General features: G+C 39.3%; 1 protein-coding gene across 1 annotated transcript in view; it reads right to left on the bottom strand.

Moving 5' to 3' along the window:
* The window catches only part of LOC132553012 (uncharacterized), a 116,881-nt gene that overhangs the window by 55,217 nt on the left and 37,397 nt on the right, over positions 1-24,267 (bottom strand). Inside the window, exons 19-43 of the mRNA XM_060217216.1 lie at positions 24,078-24,166; positions 23,762-23,875; positions 21,678-21,761; positions 20,974-21,201; positions 19,265-19,427; positions 17,961-18,076; positions 15,528-15,716; positions 15,114-15,355; positions 14,568-14,788; positions 12,536-14,302; positions 11,776-11,917; positions 9,780-11,503; positions 9,196-9,393; positions 8,940-9,074; positions 7,486-7,752; positions 6,795-7,151; positions 6,367-6,546; positions 5,585-5,701; positions 5,294-5,446; positions 4,238-4,396; positions 3,880-4,095; positions 1,692-3,125; positions 1,173-1,406; positions 802-989; positions 52-463 (exon numbers count right to left, since the gene is read on the bottom strand). Coding sequence (XP_060073199.1) covers positions 52-463; positions 802-989; positions 1,173-1,406; positions 1,692-3,125; positions 3,880-4,095; positions 4,238-4,396; positions 5,294-5,446; positions 5,585-5,701; positions 6,367-6,546; positions 6,795-7,151; positions 7,486-7,752; positions 8,940-9,074; positions 9,196-9,393; positions 9,780-11,503; positions 11,776-11,917; positions 12,536-14,302; positions 14,568-14,788; positions 15,114-15,355; positions 15,528-15,716; positions 17,961-18,076; positions 19,265-19,427; positions 20,974-21,201; positions 21,678-21,761; positions 23,762-23,875; positions 24,078-24,166 — 9,129 coding nt within the window. The remainder of the gene's footprint in view (positions 1-51; positions 464-801; positions 990-1,172; positions 1,407-1,691; positions 3,126-3,879; positions 4,096-4,237; positions 4,397-5,293; positions 5,447-5,584; positions 5,702-6,366; positions 6,547-6,794; positions 7,152-7,485; positions 7,753-8,939; positions 9,075-9,195; positions 9,394-9,779; positions 11,504-11,775; positions 11,918-12,535; positions 14,303-14,567; positions 14,789-15,113; positions 15,356-15,527; positions 15,717-17,960; positions 18,077-19,264; positions 19,428-20,973; positions 21,202-21,677; positions 21,762-23,761; positions 23,876-24,077; positions 24,167-24,267) is intronic.

The raw sequence follows: 24,267 nt of genomic DNA, 5'->3' as shown, positions 1-24,267 counted from the left end.
TTATTATCATGTATATGCTTATCATGCTTTACTGAAATCAAGTAATATTACCTTGAGTGGGACCATAGGTACCAGCTGGACAATCAGTTCCCACAGCAACACCTGGCAAGCAATACTGTCCTGCATTACATATGTTACCAGTAACACCATCAACAGGTGTAGGTGTGTCTGCCCCTCCTGTACAGAAGTAGCCTCCCTGGCAGTCACCAGATGGAGCAGCAAGGCCCTCAATCCCACAGTATTTACCACCTGGACATGCTGTACACTCTGAAGATGACTTAAGACCTGTGCTATTGGAGTAAGTTCCATTTGGACATTTGTACTCAGTGGAGTATTTTGTACCATTGGGACAGTAGTTGCCTGGTTCACAAATCGCAGGATTCTGGACACCAGTGGAGCAGAATGTATTGTTCTGAGTGGTACCATCACAGAAGTATCCCTCGGGACACTCCTTACACACACTCTGCAGTTGAGATAATATTGATGACTGATTACACACCTGCACAATACTACAGAATATCACAATTAAAACTCAAATCCAAAACTTAACTAATTTTCAAGTAATGATATAATCCATTTTGTGTATAACAAACTCCAACATTAAAGCCATAGAATGCTGACAAGATCTCTTTCTAATGACAATATTTGCCACTCTTTTCGAGTTTTGACCTTGAAACATTTGATATGTTGAATACCTGTCAAAAGTCATTCTGAAGTTCCTGACCTTTAGATATCTTACATTTTTCAAACCTGTCAAAAGTCATTCTGATAAGTCCCTGAAATATCTTAAACATATCTTACCTGTCCAAATTCATTTTGGTAAGTTCCTGAACTACATGAGGTAAGCACGGGACTTCCAGCCTCACAGTAATGGCCTGGTGTACAGATGTATTCCACTGGATTGCTCACATTTTGACCAGCTGGACAGTAATATCCAGCAGAGCACTGTGCTGTTGGTGCTGACAACCCAGAATTCTCACAGTACCATCCTGAAAGTAAGTTTTATATGTAATTTTCTTGATACTTTTTGAGATCACGAAGACATTTATAACCAAAGCATTCAAGAAAACAATTCCCTCCTTGTTCTTTGCCTAACTTTAAATATTAAGGAAAAGTTACAAAAGAGTTTGAATAATAACCTGGATTAGAAGCTTACATGCACACAGACTTACCAGGTGTACACTCCTGACAGTCAGAGAAAGCGACGTTCCCAACAGCATTAGAAAAGTACCCTGGAGGACATTCCTCTGGTGTGCCTGTACCTTGGGGACAGTAGTGTCCAGTTGGACATATACCACCAGTGGTGTCATTCTGGGGATCTGCACGGCTTGCTCCCAGAGTACAGAAGTATCCCGCCATACAAGGCCCTGCCTCACTCGTCAATCCCACAACATCACAGTATTTACCTGTTGTCATAATTAACATCACAATTTTCATCTGTTTTAGTTCAACATCACAGTTACTTGGAAGTTTTATTACAGTGTCACATATTGATACAATGCAAAATAATTAAAAGGAATTAATAGGCTTCCTAATGGTGACCTATGAGACACTACAAATATTTGAATAATCAATAAATATCACTTTATGATAACACAACATAACCTGCAATAAAACTCAAGAATATCTCGGGATTGTGCAATATGTGAATGAACATTTTCCTAATAATACTTCTCATTTCAAAAACTAACCTGTAGTACATGGCGTGGGCTGGCTTGAGCCAACTGGACAGAACTCTCCAGGCTGACACTGACCGCCAGTAGTATTTGATGGACAGAAGCAATCAGAGTAGGAGGAGTTGTAAGTAGCAATATCTGTTGGCTGATCTGACCATGCTCCTCTTACACAATACCAGCCACCAGCACAGTCTCCTGTTGTTGAGGATAGACCACTACTGCCGCAGTATTTACCTGGGTCACAGGGCAAGCAATCTGCAACACTCTGTTTCCCTGTAACACCATTGAAGTAGCCCTTGTCACAAGGATACTGATACATACTGCCTGTTCCTACAGGACAATAGTGTCCCAATGGACAAACATTCCCAGAGTAGTCCGTGGAATTTTCTGGACAGTAAAAGCCTGCAGGGCAGTCTGTACACGAAGCTTCTCCAGTACTTGGGTTGTAAGATCCTGCAGGGCAGCCAAGAGGGTATGATGTTCCATTAGGGCAGAAGTGACCAGCTGGGCATGGTCCACTTGTGGCATCAGTGGTTGGATTATTTGGTGAAGAAGCCCCCAGTAGGCAGAAGAATCCACCCCAGCAGTCACCAGTTGGCTCTGTAAGTCCTACAGATCCACAGAACTTGCCATATGAACATTGGCTACAGTCACTGGCCTGCACCAACTTGGTCTGGTTGCTGTATGTTCCTACTGGACATCCTGTCGGCGTCACCGTGGCTTGTAAGCAGTAGTGACCAGCTGTACATGGCCCTGCTGTACCAGTGTTGTTGATATCAGGCGTGGCAGAGTCTGATCCCAGAGTACAGTAGTAACCAGGGTCACAGGGCCCAGTGACAGATGTGGCATTGGCTGTGTGACAATACATTCCCGCAGTACACTGAGTGCAGTTATCCACATGCCACAGTCCAGTATCCATGCTGAAGGTTCCAGGAGGACAAGACTGCCACAATACTCCTGTACCCTCAGGACAATAATATCCTGGTGGACAGGGGTCTGGGGTGAGGCCTGTTATACAGTAGTGTCCAGGTGTACAATTCCAGCATACATCTGCCCCAGTGTTGGTCATGTACGTTCCATCAGGGCAGGGAATGGGTGAGGCTGTGGTGCCAGGACAGTAGTGTCCAATTGTACAAGGATCTCCAGTTGTTCCATTATCAGTTGGTGTCGGGGTTACTGCCTTACGCGAGCAGTAGAAGCCAGGATCACAGGAGCCTGATGGAGTAGTCAGGCCTGTTCCATTACAGTAGTATCCTCCACTGCAATCCTGACATTCCCCTGAGGTAGATAGACCTGGACTATTAGACCACGTTCCCAAGGGGCAGGGCTCTGGTACAGGGGTCCCTTGGGGACAATAATTGCCTATGGGACAAGCCTGGCCTGTCACTCCATCAGTAGGTGTTGCTGTTGCTGATCCGTTCATACACCAGGATCCAGCCAGACAGTCACCTGCAAAAAATGTAACCTTTTTTTAGATCACTTTGGTTTATTCAATACCATTATCTAGCCACCACTAACCGAGTGTTCCACTATACGTTCTACTATACATTCACAATCTAGAGCCTCAATATTCATCCAGCATATGATCTAGTGCCCAAATAATTGTCCAGGATTTATCTGGCACCCAAATATATATCCAGGATTTATCTAGCACCCAAATAATTGTCCAGGATTTATCTGGCACCCAAATAATTGTCCAGGATTTATCTGACACCCAAATAATTGTCCAGGATTTATCTGGCACCCAAATAATTGTCCAGGATTTATCAAGCACCCAAATAATTGTCCAGGATTTATCTAGCACCCAAATATTTGTTCAGGATTTATCTGGCACCCAAATATTTGTTCAGGATTTATCTGGCACCCAAATATTTGTTCAGGATTTATCTGGCACCCAAATATTCCTCTACCATTATCCTGTGTTTCCACTATTCATCAACTATCAATCTGATGTCCAAATTTTCATTTGCTTTTAACCTACATTACCATTATCCAGTCATAGTTTACAGAACTGCCTAAAGTCTAACACCTTTAGAGAAATAAATTTAACTGGTGACAGTTAATGAATTAAACAACCTTTCTGATTCATATAACTTAATACGGTGATGATTTCCAACCTTGTTAATGATGAATAGTTTTCATCTGTACCTAAAATCGCATTGTAAGTCTATACTATATACATCATCATACAGACATATCATACCTGTGTAATTGGTGAGTCCATCCGAGCCACAGTATTTGCCGGAGTCACAGGGAGTACACTGGCTGATGTCAGACAGCATGGTGTAAGGGCTATAAGTACCAGCAAGACAGGGATACTGGGTTGAGAATTCTGTAGCATTGGGACAATAGTAGCCCATAGGACAGGGGTATGGTGTATAGGTGGTCACAGGTGTGTTTGCCACATCGCAGTAGTAACCTGGGCAAAGAAGGAATATGTAGTAAGCTCAGACAGATCTATTTACATAAGAACCAGTGGAAAAATTCAAAATATCCTAAGAGAAGTATCTAATATCCCTCCTCAAACTATACGTAAAGATGTCCTGATCCACAAACTTTACCTGGTTCACAAAATTTGCATGAGCCTTGACCATTCTGATCCTGATAGGTTCCTGATGGACAGTCGATCTCTTCAAATACCCCAACTGGACAATAGTGGCCCGTGGAACAGGTGAAGCTGACTGGGTTTCCTTGACTCTGACCAGTTGGACAGTAGTGCCCTGTTAAACATACATAGGAATGTCATCCATGTTCTGTATATCTGATGTAGTTTAAAATCTTATCAACAGCTATGGTCATTTGATGATATCTGGTGTAAGTATTTATAACTAATTTGTGACAATCTTTAAACAATCTTACAGATTCCAACCAATAAACCAGACAGGGACTAGCACAGTGATCCAACCTTTAATGTATATACTATACTATGCTAGGCTATATGTCAAATCTTTCAATTGTTGTGTTTACTTACATTAGAACCAATATGCAAAGTTTCACATTTGAACTAGTATCATAATTCCTATCTGTGAGACACTGTGCTGAGTCTTACAGTTGGATCACTGTGCTAGTCCCTGACTGTGAGTCACTGTGCTGAGTCTTACAGTTGGATCACTGTGCTAGTCCCTGACTGTGAGTCACTGTGCTGAGTCTTACAGTTGACTGTGCTGATCACTGTTGGATCACTGTGCTAGTCCCTGTGCTGTGAGTCACTGTGCTGAGTCTTACAGTTAAATCACTGTGATAGTCCCTGTCTGTGAGTCACTGTGCTGAGTCTTACAGTTGGATCACTGTGCTAGTCCCTGACTGTGAGTCACTGTGCTGAGTCTTACAGTTGGATTACTGTGCTAGTCCCTGACTGTGAGTCACTGTGCTGAGTCTTACAGTTAAATCACTGTGATAGTCCCTGTCTGTGAGTCACTGTGCTGAGTCTTACAGTTGGATTACTGTGCTAGTCCCTGACTGTGAGTCACTATGCTGAGTCTTACAGTTGGATCACTGTGCTAGTCCCTGACTGTGAGTCACTGTGCTGATTTCTATATCATTGTATTTAAATCTACCTCCAAATTAATGTGTCACGTCATAACCTCTGAATCACATTTTTATCTGTAGATATTTACCTTCAAAGCATAGTCCTGTGGGTTCAGTGAGACCGGTAGAGCCGCAATAGTAGGCCTGTGTACATTGGGTACATTCTGAGGACTGTGTAAGACCAGTCATGTTGTTGAATGTTCCTGTGGGACAGTGTGCTTGGTTGGTCGTACTTCCAGCCTCTATAACACAAAATTAAGACATAACCAAGATGTCACAATATTCTAAATGGAAATGTATGACAACACCTTCATTAATTTCCTAATAAATGATCTTTGTTGTCATTAAAAGCCATTACCTAGTCTTTACTGAATACTTACCACAATATCTCCCCATAGGACAAATGTTTCCTGTGATACCATCTGTAGGATCTTCTCTTGTAGCACTGAGACCACAGTAATAGCCAGCCTTACACGATCCGGTCACTACAGCTAACCCTGAAACACATTTATCACTTGGAATTACTATTAATGATCCACACTAAAAAAAAAATCACAGGTGTCTGGAGAATTTTTGTCTTGAATTTTGACAGGTCAGCATGGGCTCCAATGTGTGCTTGACTGTATATCTATTCTATAAGCAAAAGCAAACACAACCATCTTGGATCCAGAGATATAAGTAATATATGTCCTTATTCATGTATGTTACCCTGGAAACAATTGTTTCATAATGTGAAAGTTTGGCAATTCATTATGGCCTAAATGATGCATTTTTTGACCGTATAATTCCAGTTCTATATAGATACCTTGACCTTGACCTTGAACTTTTTAAATTTCACATGTGCTGTATATCATAGTGCATCATTGTGTGATATTATGAAAGTTTGCCTTTCTGTAAGGGCCTTGTATGATAAAGTTTTGAAAGTAAATTCCTGATTCTATTTTCAGCAACCATAACCATGACATTATGAATGTTTTAAATCTTTTTGCATATCATAGTTTATCAACGTTTCAGAGACAAAGTAAAAGTGTTGACATACAGATTGATAGAAACTGCATTAATAATGGATATTTGGAGGACATAATATTCTAAATCAAGGTCTATAAAGAACGTAAATATCATTGTACAAAAATCCTGCTAAAAAAGTTACAATCAGCCTTACCTGGTGTAGCACAGTAAGAGCCCTCTGTACAAGGAGTTGGTTCTGATGAGCCTTGAGGACAGAAGAATCCTGGCTGACACTCCCCACCAGTTGAGTTACTGGGACACAGACAGTCGTCACTTGTAAAGTTGTTATAATTAGTTGGCGTGCTCGTCTTTGCTCCTTGGACACAGAAATACCCTGTACAAACATAAACAAAGTGAATAACATAAATGATTCCCGACAAGGGTGATAACATCAAACAGTTCATTCATTGAAAGAAAAATAAAAATAAAAATAAAAACAAAAATAATGGAATTCAGAAACTAGTTTTACATATTGCTCCACAAAGACTGCATTTTAAAATCTTTTATTGAATCCATTTAAATAAATTGATATTTCTAGTGGCAGCTATTTTACATTATCATGAGACTATTAATTAAACATACCAGCATCACACAATCCACTTGGTGCACTTAGACCCTGTGCTCCACAGTAGGAACCAGCAGTACATGGGTAACAGTCAGATAAGCTCTGACCCATTGACACATTGCGGAAAGTTCCCTCTGGACATGGATATTGTGTGGCAAGCTCAGTGCCATTCATGCAGTAGTATCCTTGTGGACAGGGGTAATCCTCATAGGTAGTGGTGTTATCTGGACAGTAATAGCCGGCTGGACAAGAGAAACACTCTGCTTGTCCTGTAAGGTTGTTATATGTGCCCCTGTTACAGGCCAAAGGACTGGAAGTTCCTTCTGGACAGTAGTGGCTAACTGGACATGGACCACCAATGGCTGGTTGATCACCTTTAATCACAACATTGATGCAAGTTTTAGACACAATAGAAAAAAAATAGATATCTGTGTAACGGCCCGGACAATTCAAATTCATATTCACTAAAACCATAAAAAAACACCTATCTACAAGGGTTTTTATCTACGCTGAAACCTGATATTAAAGTCCCCATGCCTGTACGTAATTCACATTATAAATAAATCTCTTTAAAACAATCTCACATTACATGTAGCATTAACTCCTACTCTGAGTAAAGGTTTTATTAAAGTGTAATCATTAAAAAAGCTACAATCTCTCTGAACTAAATATTTTTTTTTACTAACCAATCAGAAGAATTCAACTCACCTATGGGCATTGGGTCATTGTTACCACGGAGACAGTAGAAACCTGCCGCACATGGTGCCGTCACATTGCTGAGTCCTTCAGTACCACAATAGTGTCCCAGACTACAGTCTTGACAGTCTGCTACCTTTTCGGCCATAATTGTGTCCCTGAAAGTGCCGTTTGGACAGGGTGTGGGGTCTTCAGTCTGCTGTAGACAGTAATGTCCAACAGGACATGGACCACCAATTCCACTTGTTGTTTCTGGTGTTGGGGTACTCACATTACAACCTGAAAACATGGTAAAATCTTACTGATTGACAAAACAAGCATGTTTAGCAATGTGAATCACTATTCAAAACATAGACCGTCATGTTAACTTAATTCTAATTGATAAAATAAACAATTGCATACTGAAAAAATCATACTTTTCACTGGGCTTCAATTTCGATGTTTTTCAAAAAATATCTGCTTTTTTGCTCTTGACTGCAAGTTTCCGTACTCAAAAAAATTCAATAATAAAAAGAGTTTATATAAAAATTGATTTGTGGACCTATCAAAAAGAGGTCCAGAGAAATAAACAGAAAGCAAAACATGCAAAACTAAAAGCTATTTATAATTTTGGTGTTTATAAATGAACGAACATGCTGTATAATGCATTTTTGGAGGTAATTTTCATAAGAATGAAATGTTGAAGGTAAAGCAAAAGTATTTCTATGGTTTTGATTTTTAAGTTTTTTTTAACTATGGAAGCAAATAGGACATATTCTAAAGAAAGTCTAAATATTTTCAAAGGAAGTAATGAAACACTGTAGATGTATCTTTAATGAAAGACGTGAAACACTGTGGATGTATTGTGGATGTATCTTTAATGAAAGACGTGAAACACTGTGGATGTATCTTTAATGAAAGACGTGAAACACTGTAGATGTATCTTTAATGAAAGACTTGAAACACTGTGGATGTATCTTTAATGAAAGACGTGAAACACTGTGGATGTATCTTTAATGAAAAACGTGAAACACTGTGGATGTATTGTGGATGTATCTTTAATGAAAGACGTGAAACACTGTGGATGTATCTTTAATGAAAGACGTGAAACACTGTGGATGTATCTTTAATGAAAAACGTGAAACACTGTGGATGTATTGTGGATGTATCTTTAATGAAAGACGTGAAACACTGTGGATGTATCTTTAATGAAAGACATGAAACATTTTGTATTCATTTTTAAAGGAAGTCATGAAACACTTTGGATATGTCTTTAACAAAAGTATTATTGTATTAATCTAATTTTCAACAAATCTGTCTTCTTTTCATTATTCCAACCTCGAGAAAAAAATAATAAGAAAAAAAAAGCTGGAAAACTTTACAGTATACCAACATATCCCAACTAGCTTTAATTATCCAAATAATCCCTGGATCAGTGTCTTATATCTCCAGATGTAACAAAATCAAGTTGGTGATCATTTTCATACCTGATTTGCAGTAGTACCCCGCTGAACATGGCTCTGTTCCCGTATCATTTAGACTATAGTCAAAGTTGACAGCACCCCAACTATGGCAAGAGTAGCCTCCAGCACAGGGTCTACATTGGGACTCCATGCTCAGACCTGCACAACAAAGTTTATAGCTGTTTTCAACAGAACTAAATGCACCAAGACTGAAACTTTGTGGAAATTTTAGGTATTAAGAAATAACATTAATGTTTCTGTGAGACTAAGAAGGCTTTACCTAGATCTGGGTTGTAGGTCCCTGGTGGGCATAGCGGCCTGTAGAGATTAGTTCCTTCTGGACAGTAGCGTCCTGTAGTACATAAATCTGGCTGTATAGTCGCATCCTCAGCACAGTAATAACCACTTGTACAATTGTGACAGAAATCCATGCCTGTCTGATTCTGATAGGTTCCAGGAGTACAATTCCTTGGGGTCCCTGTAGGTCAGAATACACTTGATTTACAAGCAGCCTTTTCACAGGCATAAAATGACTTCAAAACAGTTCCATGTTTACCTGTATGACCTTATATCAACCAAATGTTTCTAAACACTACCTAAGACTGCCTAAGAACCAATGTCTACTATCCTGAAAATTGACTTCTAAACATGATGTTCATGAGAATTAGATAGCACAACAGTCACGAAAGTATCTGCAGTCAGATTAACTCTGGTTATCTAGCAGTTTTCATTAAGAAATATCTTAAATAGTATACTGTACTCAAACACTACTGCTAAAGAGAGGTGATTCTGAAATAGTGTTTTACATCTTCTCTTTCATATGTGAATCACTTTAATATTACTGTTCCAAGTTTGTATACCTACCTACTCCCTCTGGACAGTAGTTACCAGGTGTACATGCCCCTCCTGATCTCAGGCCATCATCAGGCATACTGACCGAAGCCCCTCCACTACAGAAGAAGCCTGCAGCACACAGTCCTGAGGGTGCTGTCAAACCGGTTCCATTACAGTACTCCCCAGGCGGGCAGTCTGTACAGTTTTCTGATGCTTGGAGGCCATAAGCTGTGGAATAGGTTCCTGCAGGACAGGGATACTCTGTGGGATATTGAGTTCCCTCAAGACAATAATGTCCAGGGGGACAGAGGTCAGCCATGGTCAATCCTACAGGAGTCGAGTCATTGGAGCCCTCTTGGCAATAGAAACCTGCCTGACAGTAAACATTAGGTGATGATAGACCGACCATTTCACATGCCTGGCCAGCGGTACAGGCAGTACAATGAGATTCATTATAACGTCCCAAGTCTTTCAGATAGGTACCTACTGGACATGGTGTAGGATACTCACTGCCAAGAGGACAGTAGTGACCAGTAGGACAAATGATTTCTATTACAGTAGCTGTGCCATTACAATAATATCCTTGTGGACATAGCAAACATGCTGAAGACCTCACTGTTGGCTGATACTGCCCTCGTGGGCATGGCTCTTGTTTGAAAGCCCCTGACAAGGAATAGTGTCCTGCCTGAGTATCATATTGTGTTGCTGTACCTGCCCCACCTGTACAGTAATATCCAGGAGCACATGGTTCTGAAGCGTTGGTACTACTAGATCCAGCACAATAAAAGCCTGGGTCACATGGTATACAGTCATATGCAGTCTTGGCTCCGACACTCTTACTGTACTGTCCAACTGGACAGGAAGTAGGCACGGCAGATCCAGCAGGACAGTACCCACCAGCTGGACATACCCCTCCAGTCAATCCATCTGGAGGAGCTGATGTATAAGCCTTCTCCTTACAGTAGAAACCTGCATCACATACATCCGTAGGCTCGGTCCGACCAATGCCATCACAGTAATAACCACCAGGACATGGGGTACAATCTGTGCTCCTACGAAGATTAGTAGAGTTGCTGTAAGTTCCGAGGGGACAGGGTGAAGGGCCGGTACTACCTGTTATACAGTAGTATCCAGCAGGGCAATCAGTAGGGGTAGCTAGACCTTCAACTGAGCAATAATATCCTGACACACATTCAGCACAGTCATCAAACTTCTCCCTTGCAGACCCATTTCTGTAGAATCCAATAGGACAAGGGAAAGAGTACTCAAATCCAGTGCCAGGGGGACAATAGTAGCCCCCAGGACACTCTCCAGCAACAGCACTGAGACCTTCAGGATTACAGTAATATCCAGCTGTACAGCTTTCACACTGCCCCACTTCACTGAGGCCGAAAACTCCATTGAAGGTCCCATTAGGACAGGGGACGGGCCATGGATTGACATCTCCACGGGGACAGTAGTGTCCTGTCCGACAAGCATGATCGACCAGGTCAGGTCTAACAGACACTCCTCCAGGACACTCAGTACCTCCAGGGCAAATGAAGTCAGTTTCCATGGTTGCTTTACTAGTGGCATTGTTAGAACAATAAAAACCTGGCTCACAGCTAGAGCAGGCAGATGCACCTGTGTCAGAATAATTGCCCTTTTCACAAGGAAGGGGATCCACTACAGCTTCCACAGGGCAGTAATAACCTGCTGCACACGCTAAACACGCTGTGATGTTCTCTCCTTTAGTGTCCGGGTTATAGGTAGCTCTGTCAACAAAAATCTTCTTTGTGAAAATATCCTCTTTACAATTCATCACATTTTCTTTTATTCCCATTACATGTTGAAATTAAGTGAAACAGTAAATAAAATTCAGCATATGTTAAATTTTACAGACACATAAATTTCATATATAATACATTTAAAATTTTGCAATAAAAAACTTAACCAAATCATTTGACAGGTAGAGTTAACATTCTACTGCAGGTTTAAATAGTTCCCATCATATATATATGTTGTAATGGAGTTTCTGTGTACATACATAGGACATGCTACAGGCAGTATGGAGCCTGCGACACAGTGATAACCAGCCCAGCAATCAACACATTTCTCCCAGGCATCCACCTTGGTAACGTTATTGTAGGAGCCAGCATGACAAGGAAAGGAATTACCTGCTGGTGTACCTAAACACAAAATCCCTCCATCATTTATCATGGCTGTCTAATAGTAACATTGTCAGACAATTCAATCAATATTTGTCATAATTATATTCTTGGACTATATAGTAAAACTTTTGCTGTAGGTAAACATTCCCTATTTTGTACTTTTGCCTCATGGCTAAAAATAAAAGCTTGCTAAAAGTGAAACATCATGGAATAACAGAATTGCAAATACTGATGCCTCATGAAGGAGCAAAAGTGGCTTTATTGGATTTAAAAGGAAGCAAATGAAAATCTAATTCTTAATATCATGTGTAGAAAGCGTTGCCAGCAGTGACAACTTAGTAGAAGTCACCTAAAGAGTCTTTACATCATTAAATATTCACTTAAATTGAAAGAATAAGTCACTTTCACCTATTGAGCCCCTCTGTAAGCCCCTTGGAGCCAGATCCTAAAAAGAACCTGCTATTTCAGCTTCAAGAACTTGACTGTAAAGTTTACTTTTCGATGTGTAAAGAGGAAGTTAACATATAACAATTCAGAAATAGTCTCCACTAATTCCATAACTATTTTTCCCATGTTAAGCATATTTTTTATATCAAAATCTTTTTATCAACATCATTGATTGGAAAAATTTCTCACCTTCCGGACACCAGTGTCCTTGGAAGCACTCCCCAGTGGGTTGAATGGAACCTTGAAGACAATAGAATCCCCTCGGACAGACATAACACTCTTGTTGACTCTTCAGATTGGTAAGGTTGGTATAGCTACCTGCAGCACATGGAGTCTCTGTAGGGGAACCGGTACCCAGTGGACAATAGTGACCTTGACCACAAGCTTGTGGGGGATTCTGCTGTCCACCTGTACCAGCAGCACATGAGGTAGATTCTGGACATGAATCACACTGTTCTACTGCAGTCAAGTTGGTATGGTCGGTATAAGTTCCAGCTGGACAGGCATACTCTGTTTGATTTGGTGCATAATTGCCACCAGGACAGTAATACCCTGGAGAACAGGGGTAGTTTGGTTCTGTGAGTCCGTACATGGTACAAGACTTTCCTGATGTACAAGGTGAACAACCTGTGATGTTAACTTGATCTAACTTGTCATTGAAGGTACCAGGGGGACAAGGCGTTGGTGTGGCTCCCCCTTCTAGACAGTAATGACCAGCAGGGCAAGATTTACAATCCCCAATGTGTTTGGCAGAACCTTGTTCAGTGTATTTTCCAGCTGGACATGGTATAGGATTATTGGCTCCTATTGCTTCGCAATAATGACCTCTTGGACAGGTTTGGGCTTCGATGTCATAGTCAGGGGTACCCGGATCACAATAGTATCCCTCTGGACAACCTTTACATTCTGCCAGTGAGGCTGCACCTTCGATCTTGTTGAAATACCCTGCAGGACATGGATTGTCCTTTTGTCCTGCTGTACCTAGTGGACAATAGAATCCAGGTGGACAAAGAAGAGTTGGGGCCACAGCAGTTCCCTCTGGACAGTAGAAGGTAGCCAGACAATCTTTACAGTCTGTCTCAGCAATGAGACCTGTCACATCACCATATTTTCCAGCTGGACACTTGGTCAATGTTCCTCCATCTGTACAGTAATATCCTAGTGGACAAATGTATTCTGTAGCATTGGAACTTGTGCTTCCCTCTCCACAATAATACCCAGGGTTACAATTTGAGCAGGCAGTGGTACCACCTATACTGTATGTACCAACAGGACAAATGACTGGATCAATGCTTGGATCTGAACATTGATATCCAGGGGTACACCTACTACAGGCTGCAGCACCTCCCAGACTGAAATATCCATTAGAGCAAGTGGTTCCAGAACTGGTGGCGTCAGGACATTCCTTGCCAGCATCACAAGCAGTACAGGAATCTGCTCCACCTAGAGAGTAGTAGCCAGGTTGACAACGATTGAGAATGTCTTCATAAATACTAGGACAAGCAAATCCAGAAGGACATACAGTACATGCATTCTGGGAACCAACACTGTATGTTCCAGCAGCACAAATGGTTGTTGTAGAAGCAGAAATGGATGGACATTCATACCCAGGAGGACATTCTGTACATGATGTTGAACCAGCAACTGCATATTCTCCTGGTTGACAGTCTACTATTAAGGAGTCGGACTCAGTCGAGGGACAAGCTTTCCCTGCCAAGCAAGTTGTACATACGCCATCTCCTGACAAGGCATAGGTGCCAGCAGGGCACCGATCATTCTGACTACCATCAGTGTTTGGACACTCATATCCAGCTGGACATGGAGTACAGACAGTTGAACCTGGGATAGTATAAGTACCAGCAGTACAAGTAGTAATTGAAGTGCCATCAGTGTTTGGACATGCAGATCCAGCAGGGCATACAGTACATGCCTGTTGACCTCCAATAGAGTAAGTTCCTGAAAAAGAAAATACACATAATTATTCATAACAAAGTCTTTGAGTGGAATCCTCTGATCCAATGTGATAAATCCTTTGTGATTGAGAAACTGAATTCCTTAGGAGTAAATTAATTTTATCTAAACATTTAGCTTTAGGAATCATACTGCGAACACTAACCAAATATGGCTGGACATGAAAAACTTAATTCAACAAAGACAGTTTGACTGAGGGATTTACAGACAGATCACTAGAGCATACTCTGATTTTCTTGTTGAAACTTACCACTATCACAGGGTACTGAAAGCACAGCTGAAGTAGTTGGACAGAATGCTCCAGCACCGCAAGAAACACAGCTTGTATAACCACTCCCAGAATAGCTTCCAGCTGTACATGGAGTGGGTGAGGCACTAGCTGTTGGACACTCAGATCCTGCTGGACAGGTTTGACATAGAGTGGACTTGGCCAAACTATACTCCCCAGAACTACAGGCAACTGGTACAACTCTGAAATTACAATACAGTCATTAAAAGTTAAGCAGATAAAATAACATCGGCATATTTTATACACATAATGATATACACATACTACACTGACAGAATACTCAAATTAAACAGGAAAATTATGGATGCTTTTCAATTTAAGAATGGACATTTTATATTCAGCTTCCATGCAATAAAGTATCGAAAACAATAGATAAATACTACTTACTTTAGTCTCAATATGTGTCCCTAAAATTTAATTTAAAGTTCAAGAAGTACTGAAATAAATAAATAATACCTTAAAAAGATCACGCGGTCCACTGTTGGTTCCAGACCTGAGAGTACTTACGTGGGATCTGGACAGTAGGAGCCAGCCGGACAATCTGTGCAGGATGTTTGTCCAGTGTTGCCATTTGTGTGTTGGCCTGCTGAACATTCAATCTTCAGAAATGGGAATGGACACTGGTATCCAAGTGGACAAACTGTACAGTTGACTTCAAGGGCAGCACTGTACTCGCCAGAACTACATGCTGTCGTACCAGACGATGAACAGCTGTAGCCTGCAGGACATATCTGACACGATGTGGACCCCTAAAACAAGTCAAAGGTAATACTCCATGTACATCATAGCAGCATTTCTTCCAAAATCAAAATGTCCTCAGACTGACTTCAACTTTGTTGAGGATGTGTATCATCTGGCAGAGTAAGACACTGTGTTCTAATGTACAATACTATTTCAATTAAGAATAACTGTTATACTTACTGAAGCACTATAGTAGCCAGTGGGACAGGATGTTGGCGTCCCAGTGGGGTCAGTGCAGGTCTGACCAGCTGGACACGCCGTACAGGATGTGGCTCCAGCGGCTGAGTAACTTCCACTACTACAAGGTGTGGGAGATGAGGATGTTGTGGCGCAGGAGTAACCAGCTGGGCAAATTGTACAGGCTAGTGTCTGAAACAAGCAATTCAATTGTACAGATCATGGTATGAAACAAGCAATTCAATTGTACAGATCACTGTATGAAACAAACAATTCAGTTGCACCGATCACTGAATGAAACAAGGAAATTGAAATCTATTGATAAAGTGAACACAATGGAAACCAATCGGTCCATCAGAAGTGACTACAGCATAAATATCTATGAATGACATCTGTAGACAAAATGTGACTGAAGGACAGTAACATTACATCCTGAGGCCAAGATCAAAATCCATTCATATTTAGCACAGTTATCACAGGGAAACTAAAGCAGGATGGACAGACAGACATCCCCAAATTAAAATCCCACTTTTCCTTGAAAAGCAGATGATATTAATTGATAAGTGTTTTAATGTACAGACCACTGTCTGAAAACCTGACCAATATTTAAATGTATAGACCACTGTCTGAAAACCTGACCAGTATTTAAATGTATAGAACACTGTCTGAAAACCTGTTTAGTATTTATATGTACAGAACACTGTCTGAAAACCTGTTCAGTATTTAAATGTACAGACTACTGTCTGAAAACCTTATCAGTATTTAAATGTATAGACCACTGTCTGAAAACCTCATCAGTATTTAAATGTACAGACCACTGTTTGAAAACCTGATCAGTATTTAAATGTACAGACCACTGTCTGAAAACCTGATCAGTATTTAAATGTATAGACCACTGTCTGAATACCTGACCAGTATTTAAATGTACAGACCACTGTCTGAAAACATACAGAATTTAAATGTACAGACCACTGTCTGAAAACCTGATCAGTATTTAAATGTACAGACCACTGTCTGAAAACCTGATCAGTATTTAAATGTACAGACCACTGTCTGAAAACCTGATCAGTATTTAAATGTATAGACCACTGTCTGAATACCTGACCAGTATTTAAATGTACAGACCACTGTCTGAATACCTGACCAGTATTTAAATGTACAGAACACTGTCTGAAAACCTGATCAGTATTTAGATGTAGAGACCACTGTCTGAAAACCTTATCAGTATTTAAATGTACAGAACACTGTCTGAAAACCTGACCAGTATTTAAATGTACAGACCACTGTCTGAAAACATGACCAGTATTATTTTGATGTACAGACCACTGTCTGAATACCTGATCAGTATTTAAATGTACAGACCACTGTCTGAATACCTGATCAGTATTTAAATGTACAGACCACTGTCTGAAACAATCGGTATTCATCAAGTGACCAGTATGGAGTGTACTAATACTGACAGTTGTTTGATTTCTTACTATCTTGTACACTACCCATGTCAGTGTTAGTATGCTCCACACTGTCATTTGTTCGATGAAGGTGACCGCGTAGTCATTGAAATGTCACACTCTAATCTTCTACTGGTTGAGTTATAAGAAGAAGGTGACCGTGTAGTCCTCGAAACGTCACACTCTAATCTTCTACTGGTTATGTTATAAGATGAAGGTGACCGTGTAGTCATCAGAACATCACACTCTAATCTTCTACTGGTTGTGTTATAAGATGAAGGTGACAGTGTAGTTATCAAAACATCACACTCTAATCTTCCAGTGGTTGTGTTATAAGATGAAGGTGACCGTGTAGTCATCAGAACATCACACTCTAATCTTCCAGTGGTTGTGTTATAAGATGAAGTTGACCATATAGTCATCAGAACATCACACTCTAATCTTCCAGTGGTTGTGTTATAAGATGAAGTTGACCATATAGTCATCAGAACATCACACTCTAATCTTCTACTGGTTGTGTTATAAGATGAAGTTGACCATATAGTCATCAGAACATCACACTCTAATCTTCCAGTGGTTGTGTTATAAGATGAAGGTGACAGTGTAGTTATCAAAACATCACACTCTAATCTTCCAGTGGTTGTGTTATAAGATGAAGGTGACCGTGTAGTCATCAGAACATCACACTCTAATCTCCTACTGGTTGTGTTATAAGATGAAGGTGACCATGTAGTCATCAGAACATCACACTCTAATCTTCTACTGGTTGTGTTATAAGATGAAGTTGACCATATAGTCATCAGAACATCACACTCTAATCTTCTACTGGTTGTGTTATAAGATGAAGTTGACCATATAGTCATCAGAACATCACACTCTAATCTTCCAGTGGTTGTGTTATAAGAGTTTCTATTCTATTGACATAACCAATCTGAAGAAAATGTTTTGAAATTACCCTTTTGTAAACAGATATTTTCAAGACACTTACCACTCCACCAAGGCTGTAGTATCCTGGATTACAGTCCACTATACTGGCTGCATCAAGACAATTTTTACCAGCTGGACATGCAGAACACAAGGAGGCGGCTGCATTACTGTACAGGCCTGTGGACATAAAACAAACTCATCCAACCATCTCATAACTTAATAAAACTAAGAAGTACGTACTGTTAGAAGTTTTCAGTGTACCAGACTCAATACCATGAAAATAATACCTGGCTCCCTTTAATTTGTAATGTCTTGGCAACAACAGATATGGTATCACAAGCACAGTTTTACCAACTTTACAGATATCCATGTGTTTTTCCAGTATTACAAATTACCTACTGTTCTTTTTGCAGAGATAAGATAATATATTTGCTATTTCCAGTGGCATTCACCTGAACATGAAAATTTTATTCACAAAAAAAAAAAAAAAAAGAAACAAAAAAATAAATTAATTTCATCCCCTATATAAAGTGCCTATGTCCATAAAATATTCTATTGTATCCTATTGTAAAGTGTTCTAAAGCCTGTTGCCATATCAGTATCATTACTAGCTGGGTTGTCTCTAATTATCAAAGGGTATTTGAAGTAATTAAATTTGTTTGGAACAGCTTTAATGGTATTATTACAGATTATTTTGTATATTTTATAATAATATCTTGATTTATTTGCATAAATCAAGAAATCAAGTATTTGAAACTTAAAACCAGAAGCAAGATTAGAAAAAATTATATATCCTCAGATCATAAATTTGTTAAAATTTAACATTATAGTTTTAAATGAAAATAATGATAATTTTTGCAAGTGAAAATGACAATCTATACTCTATCTGGCAGCAATTAAGATATTCTTGGTGCTCTATGATACTTTAGAAAGTTGTAATGAACAGTACAAACAATGAGTTAGTTACACATAATTTTACATGGTTTATTACCCTTGTTAATGTCTTTAGTCATTATGATGTATCTAAACATGAATGTCTTGTCTAGTGCAAAATAACCCATGTTAGCTTACATCAGGTAACACCCAGTCCAAGTTAACCAGTCATTGAATACAATATCTGGAACATTAACGCATGTATGATATTGTGCACTAGGAAATATTCACAAAGGATTTTTCAACCATATGTAAATCTATTTATTTTTGCTCAAAGTTAATATTACCATGATCGATAAAACGCAGATAATTCAGTTTTAAACTTAAACCTACCTTATATTGTCATCTTATTGAAAGAATGGTGAGAACAGGTGATCATAAAATATGACAAAGGTATATTTCTGGTTTCATCCATTGTATTGAAAACTCTACCTTGCTGACATGGTGTGCAGACAGACTCTCCAAGAGCACTGTAGGTTCCAGCAGCACAGTTAGCTGGACTCACATACACAGATCCATCAAAGCAATACTGACCAGCTGGACACTGAGTACAAGATGAGGCAGCAGCTGCACTGTAGTAGCCACTTTCACACAGCTAGATAACATAACATGTTTAACAACAAAATAACAAATGTTCACACGATTACATTGACATGTACAAGACTGATATAACATGAAATAAGAAGAAAAGCATTTATTAACTTTTATATCTTTTATAATCTTGTTTTCTCGTCCATACTAACTAACAAATATACTTCCCGAATTTATCATAAAACTCTTCACTGGTCCATACTTACTTACAAATATACCTCCCAAATTTATCATAAAACTCTTCACTGGTCCATACTTACTAACAAATATACCTCCCGAATTTATCATAAAACTCTTCACTGGTCCATACTTACTAACAAATATACCTCCCAAATTTATCATAAAACTCTTCACTGGTCCATACTTACTAACAAATATACCTCCCAAATTTATCATAAAACTCTTCACTGGTCCATACTTACTAACAAATATACCTCCCAAATTTATCATAAAACTCTTCACTGGTCCATACTTACTAACAAATATACCTCCCAAATTTATCATAAAACTCTTCACTGGTCCATACTTACTAACAAATATACCTCCCAAATTTATCATAAAACTCTTCACTGGTCCATACTTACTAACAAATATACCTCCCAAATTTATCATAAAACTCTTCATAAAACTCTTCACTGGTCCATACTTACTAACAAATATACCTTTATCATAAAACTCTTCACTGGTCCAATTATACCTCCCATTTATCATAAAACTCTTCACTGGTCCATACTTACTAACAAATATACCTCCCAAATTTATCATAAAACTCTTCACTGGTCCATACTTACTAACAAATATACCTCCCTAATTTATCATAAAATGTTAACTCTTCACTAGTCATTGTATTTTCATTAACTTTCCAATAAATTTATCATTTAGCAAAGGTAAAAATGATTTTAAACGTCTATTTTATAAAACATGAAACTCAATCTCAGTGACAGAATAGTACCACAAACTTAGATATAGAAAGTACATGGTGGTAATGAAAATGATACTAAAATACCATTTCAAATATATATGATAATCTATGCTACAATGTTATCTTCCATAGAATAATAGAAAATATTTAAACATCTTTCTAGTCATATTTTGGAAATAAGATCTCATCGTAAAATGTATGGGATGAAAGAAACTTCGAAATATTATAAAATTTTTAGGTTTTCTTTTAAAACCGCCGAGATACATGTATTCATAATTGAACGCCAACTACTTCCTGAACTAATATAAAACACATTTTATATCCTTTCTGCGGAAGAGGTAGATGTGTTTTGTTGTGTCTATTTGTGGTGTAATATTCTGTCCAAGCTATAGCCTAGAGTAAGTAGCAGCTGATCTGTGTCATAAGTATAATTCTCTAAAATGGGGCCGAAATGCAAATTTCATGGACATACAGATGGGTCAATTAAAGTATAACTCCCCTAACCCCCTGACTCGCTTCCCCGTGTAACTTTTTGTTGGCAGGGTGCCAATTGTGAAATGAATCTGTAATAGCATTATCAGGTTTTATTATTTATTTGAAGTAAAAAAAAAGGATTTCAATTTCCTACCTCACATGTTGATATCCCCAGTGGACTGTAATAACCAGCCAGACAGTTAACTGCTGCAGCTGTTTTATCCAGACAGGACTGTCCAGCAGGACAGGAATCACAAGATGTTTGAGCGGTAGATGTCTGGTATTGACCATCTGGACAAATGACTGGGTCAGAAAGAGGATTTGGGCAGTAGAAACCTGCTTCACAGTCGATACATACCGATCCATTGGAATACTGTCCAGACTGAAAACGTGATAAAATGATTAAAAGTTATCTTGAGAAGTCAGGATATAAGGAGGAATATGCCACTGAACATTTGTCTAAATTTGCTGACAATTATTAATGGCTACATCCAAACAGAAGATTAAATGTAGAGATAACTAGGGCTTAATGGACAGATGTGGTGTAAGTGAAATATACAGTTTTAAGTTGAAATGGGAGAGATTTGAGTTTTCCAATAGCAGAGAGATTATGATAAAGCCACATTTGTGTTAGTTTGAAAGGTAGAATCTGATTGGTCAGATTAAGCCATGATGGTGGGTATTGAGGATTGGATAAAGTGAAAATGTAGAAAGACACCTGCTTAACAACACAGACTCAAGGTATATAGATTTTCTAATGCTCAATTTTTCCTTATTTGAAAACTTTTCTTATTGGTGGTTACCAACCTGAGGGTAAATTTCGTAACTGGAGGTATATTACAGAGAAAAGAAAGTTACCGAGCAGATCACAGGTGTTCCTCCATTTGGACAGATGTGACCAGTAGGACAGCTTGTACAAATGGCAGCCCCTGCATCAGAGTACTGCAAGCAGAACAATACAATAAAATACATTTCATTGCATGTTATTTCCTATCACTAGACAGAAAGGTCCCTGAAATACTAGTGTTTAACACCTTATCACACCTTGTTGTATAAACAAATCAATGCTCAGTTCTATCCAAATATTTCTTTCCTTAGTGTCATGACATTTTGTGATTTTCCTTGGGGGAAAAAATCCAACACTTGCCCAGAATAATTATTCTCCAACACAACTATTTTCCTGTGTTACTCTTCACAAGGTTAACACTTCCCCAACACAACTATTTCCTTGTGTTACTCTTCACAAGGTTAACACTTCCCCAACACAACTATTTCCCTGTGTTACTCTTCACAAGGTTAACACTTCCCCAACACAACTATTTCCCTGAGTTACTCTTCACAAGGTAAACACTTCCCCAACACAACTATTTCCCTGAGTTACTCTTCACAAGGTTAACACTTCCCCAACACAACTATTTCCCTGTGTTACTCTTCACAAGGTAAACACTTCCCCAACACAACTATTTCCCTGAGTTACTCTTCACAAGGTAAACACTTCCCCAACACAACTATTTCCCTGAGTTACTCTTCACAAGGTTAACACTTCCCCAACACAACTATTTCCCTGAGTTACTCTTCACAAGGTTAACACTTCCCCAACACAACTATTTCCCTGTGTTACTCTTCACAAGGTTAACACTTCCCCAACACAACTATTTCCCTGAGTTACTCTTCACAAGGTAAACACTTCCCCAACACAACTATTTCCCTGAGTTACTCTTCACAAGGTTAACACTTCCCCAACACAACTATTTCCCTGAGTTACTCTTCACAAGGTAAACACTTCCCCAACACAACTATTTCCCTGTGTTACTCTTCACAAGGTAAACACTTCCCCAACACAACTATTTCCCTGTGTTACTCTTCACAAGGTTAACACTTCCCCAACACAACTATTTCCCTGTGTTACTCTTCACAAGGTTAACACTTCCCCAACACAACTATTTCCCTGAGTTACTCTTCACAAGGTAAACACTTCCCCAACACAACTATTTCCCTGTGTTACTCTTCACAAGGTAAACACTTCCCCAACACAACTATTTCCCTGTGTTACTCTTCACAAGGTAAACACTTCCCCAACACAACTATTTCCCTGAGTTACTCTTCACAAGGTAAACACTTCCCCAACACAACTATTTCCCTGAGTTACTCTTCACAAGGTAAACACTTCCCCAACACAACTATTTCCCTGAGTTACTCTTCACAAGGTAAACACTTCCCCAACACAACTATTTCCCTGAGTTACTCTTCACAAGGTTGACACTTCCCCAACACAACTATTTCCCCTCCTTTGACTTTGAGGATAATGCTTCCCCAACACAACTATTTCCCCTCCTTTGACTTTGAGGATAATGCTTCCCCAACACAACTATTTCCCCTCCTTTGACTTTGAGGATAATGCTTCCCCAACACAACTATTTCCCCTCCTTTGACTTTGAGGATAATGCTTCCCCAACACAACTATTTCCCCTCCTTTGACTTTGAGGATAATGCTTCCCCAACACAACTATTTCCCCTCCTTTGACTTTGAGGATAATGCTTCCCCAACACAACTATTTCCCCTCCTTTGACTTTGAGGATAATGCTTCCCCAACACAACTATTTCCCCTCCTTTGACTTTGAGGATAATGCTTCCCCATGCTAATTCTTCTAACTCCATTCTAGTCTAAGTCCATCTCTACAAACAACGTTTCCTTAGTTTAAATCTTTTCCCAAATCTTTCAAAGAATAACTCCCTCCTTGAGTAATTCTTCCCAAAATCTTCCCCAATGTAAGTCTTTTAAGAAAGAACTGTTTTCCAAAACTGAGACTTCCCAAGCGTAACCCAACCTTACTGAAGGATAACACTGTTATTTATTCTTCTTCCTTTTTCCTACTTCTACTTATTCTACCTAAAGTAAACAAGATTATCTTTCCAGACTAAGTAGGAAGTTGGAGTTTACCTCGTCGGCAGCACAAGCCACTGGAGAAGCTGTAGGATCTGGACATTTTGAACCAGCTGGACAGATGGTACACTGAATAGCACCTGTACCTGTGTAGTAGTACCCTGACGCACACTGAAATAAAAAAAGACATTTTCTAAATCTTTAAATTTAGTTTAGTATGATGAAAATAAATATGATTTACTTTCATTCCAAATTATGTGAATTTATTTTATTGGAGATTGTCCCGCAGACAAACAGCAATCTCCCTCATTCATGGGACGTCATGGAATATTTTTAATCATTGTAGAAAATCTTATAAAGAATTTCAACTCACCGATTTACAAGTTTCCAGGCCATAGCCATCTTGATATTCTCCTGCTGGACAGAGGGTGGGACTCAATGTGCGGTTAGGACACATGGACCCTTCAAAGAAAAAAATGACAGTTGAGAAACGTGAATACTAAAGAGACACCATCATGGTTGAGCAACACAGGTCATCAGTAGCAATCTGGATATGGTTTGGA

This window comes from Ylistrum balloti, unplaced genomic scaffold, assembly GCF_031769215.1.
Source record: "Ylistrum balloti isolate Yb309-2 unplaced genomic scaffold, AGI_CSIRO_Ybal_v1 Utg370292, whole genome shotgun sequence".
Classification (NCBI taxonomy): Eukaryota; Metazoa; Mollusca; class Bivalvia; order Pectinida; family Pectinidae; genus Ylistrum; species Ylistrum balloti.
This window is presented reverse-complemented; position numbering and strand designations above follow the sequence as displayed.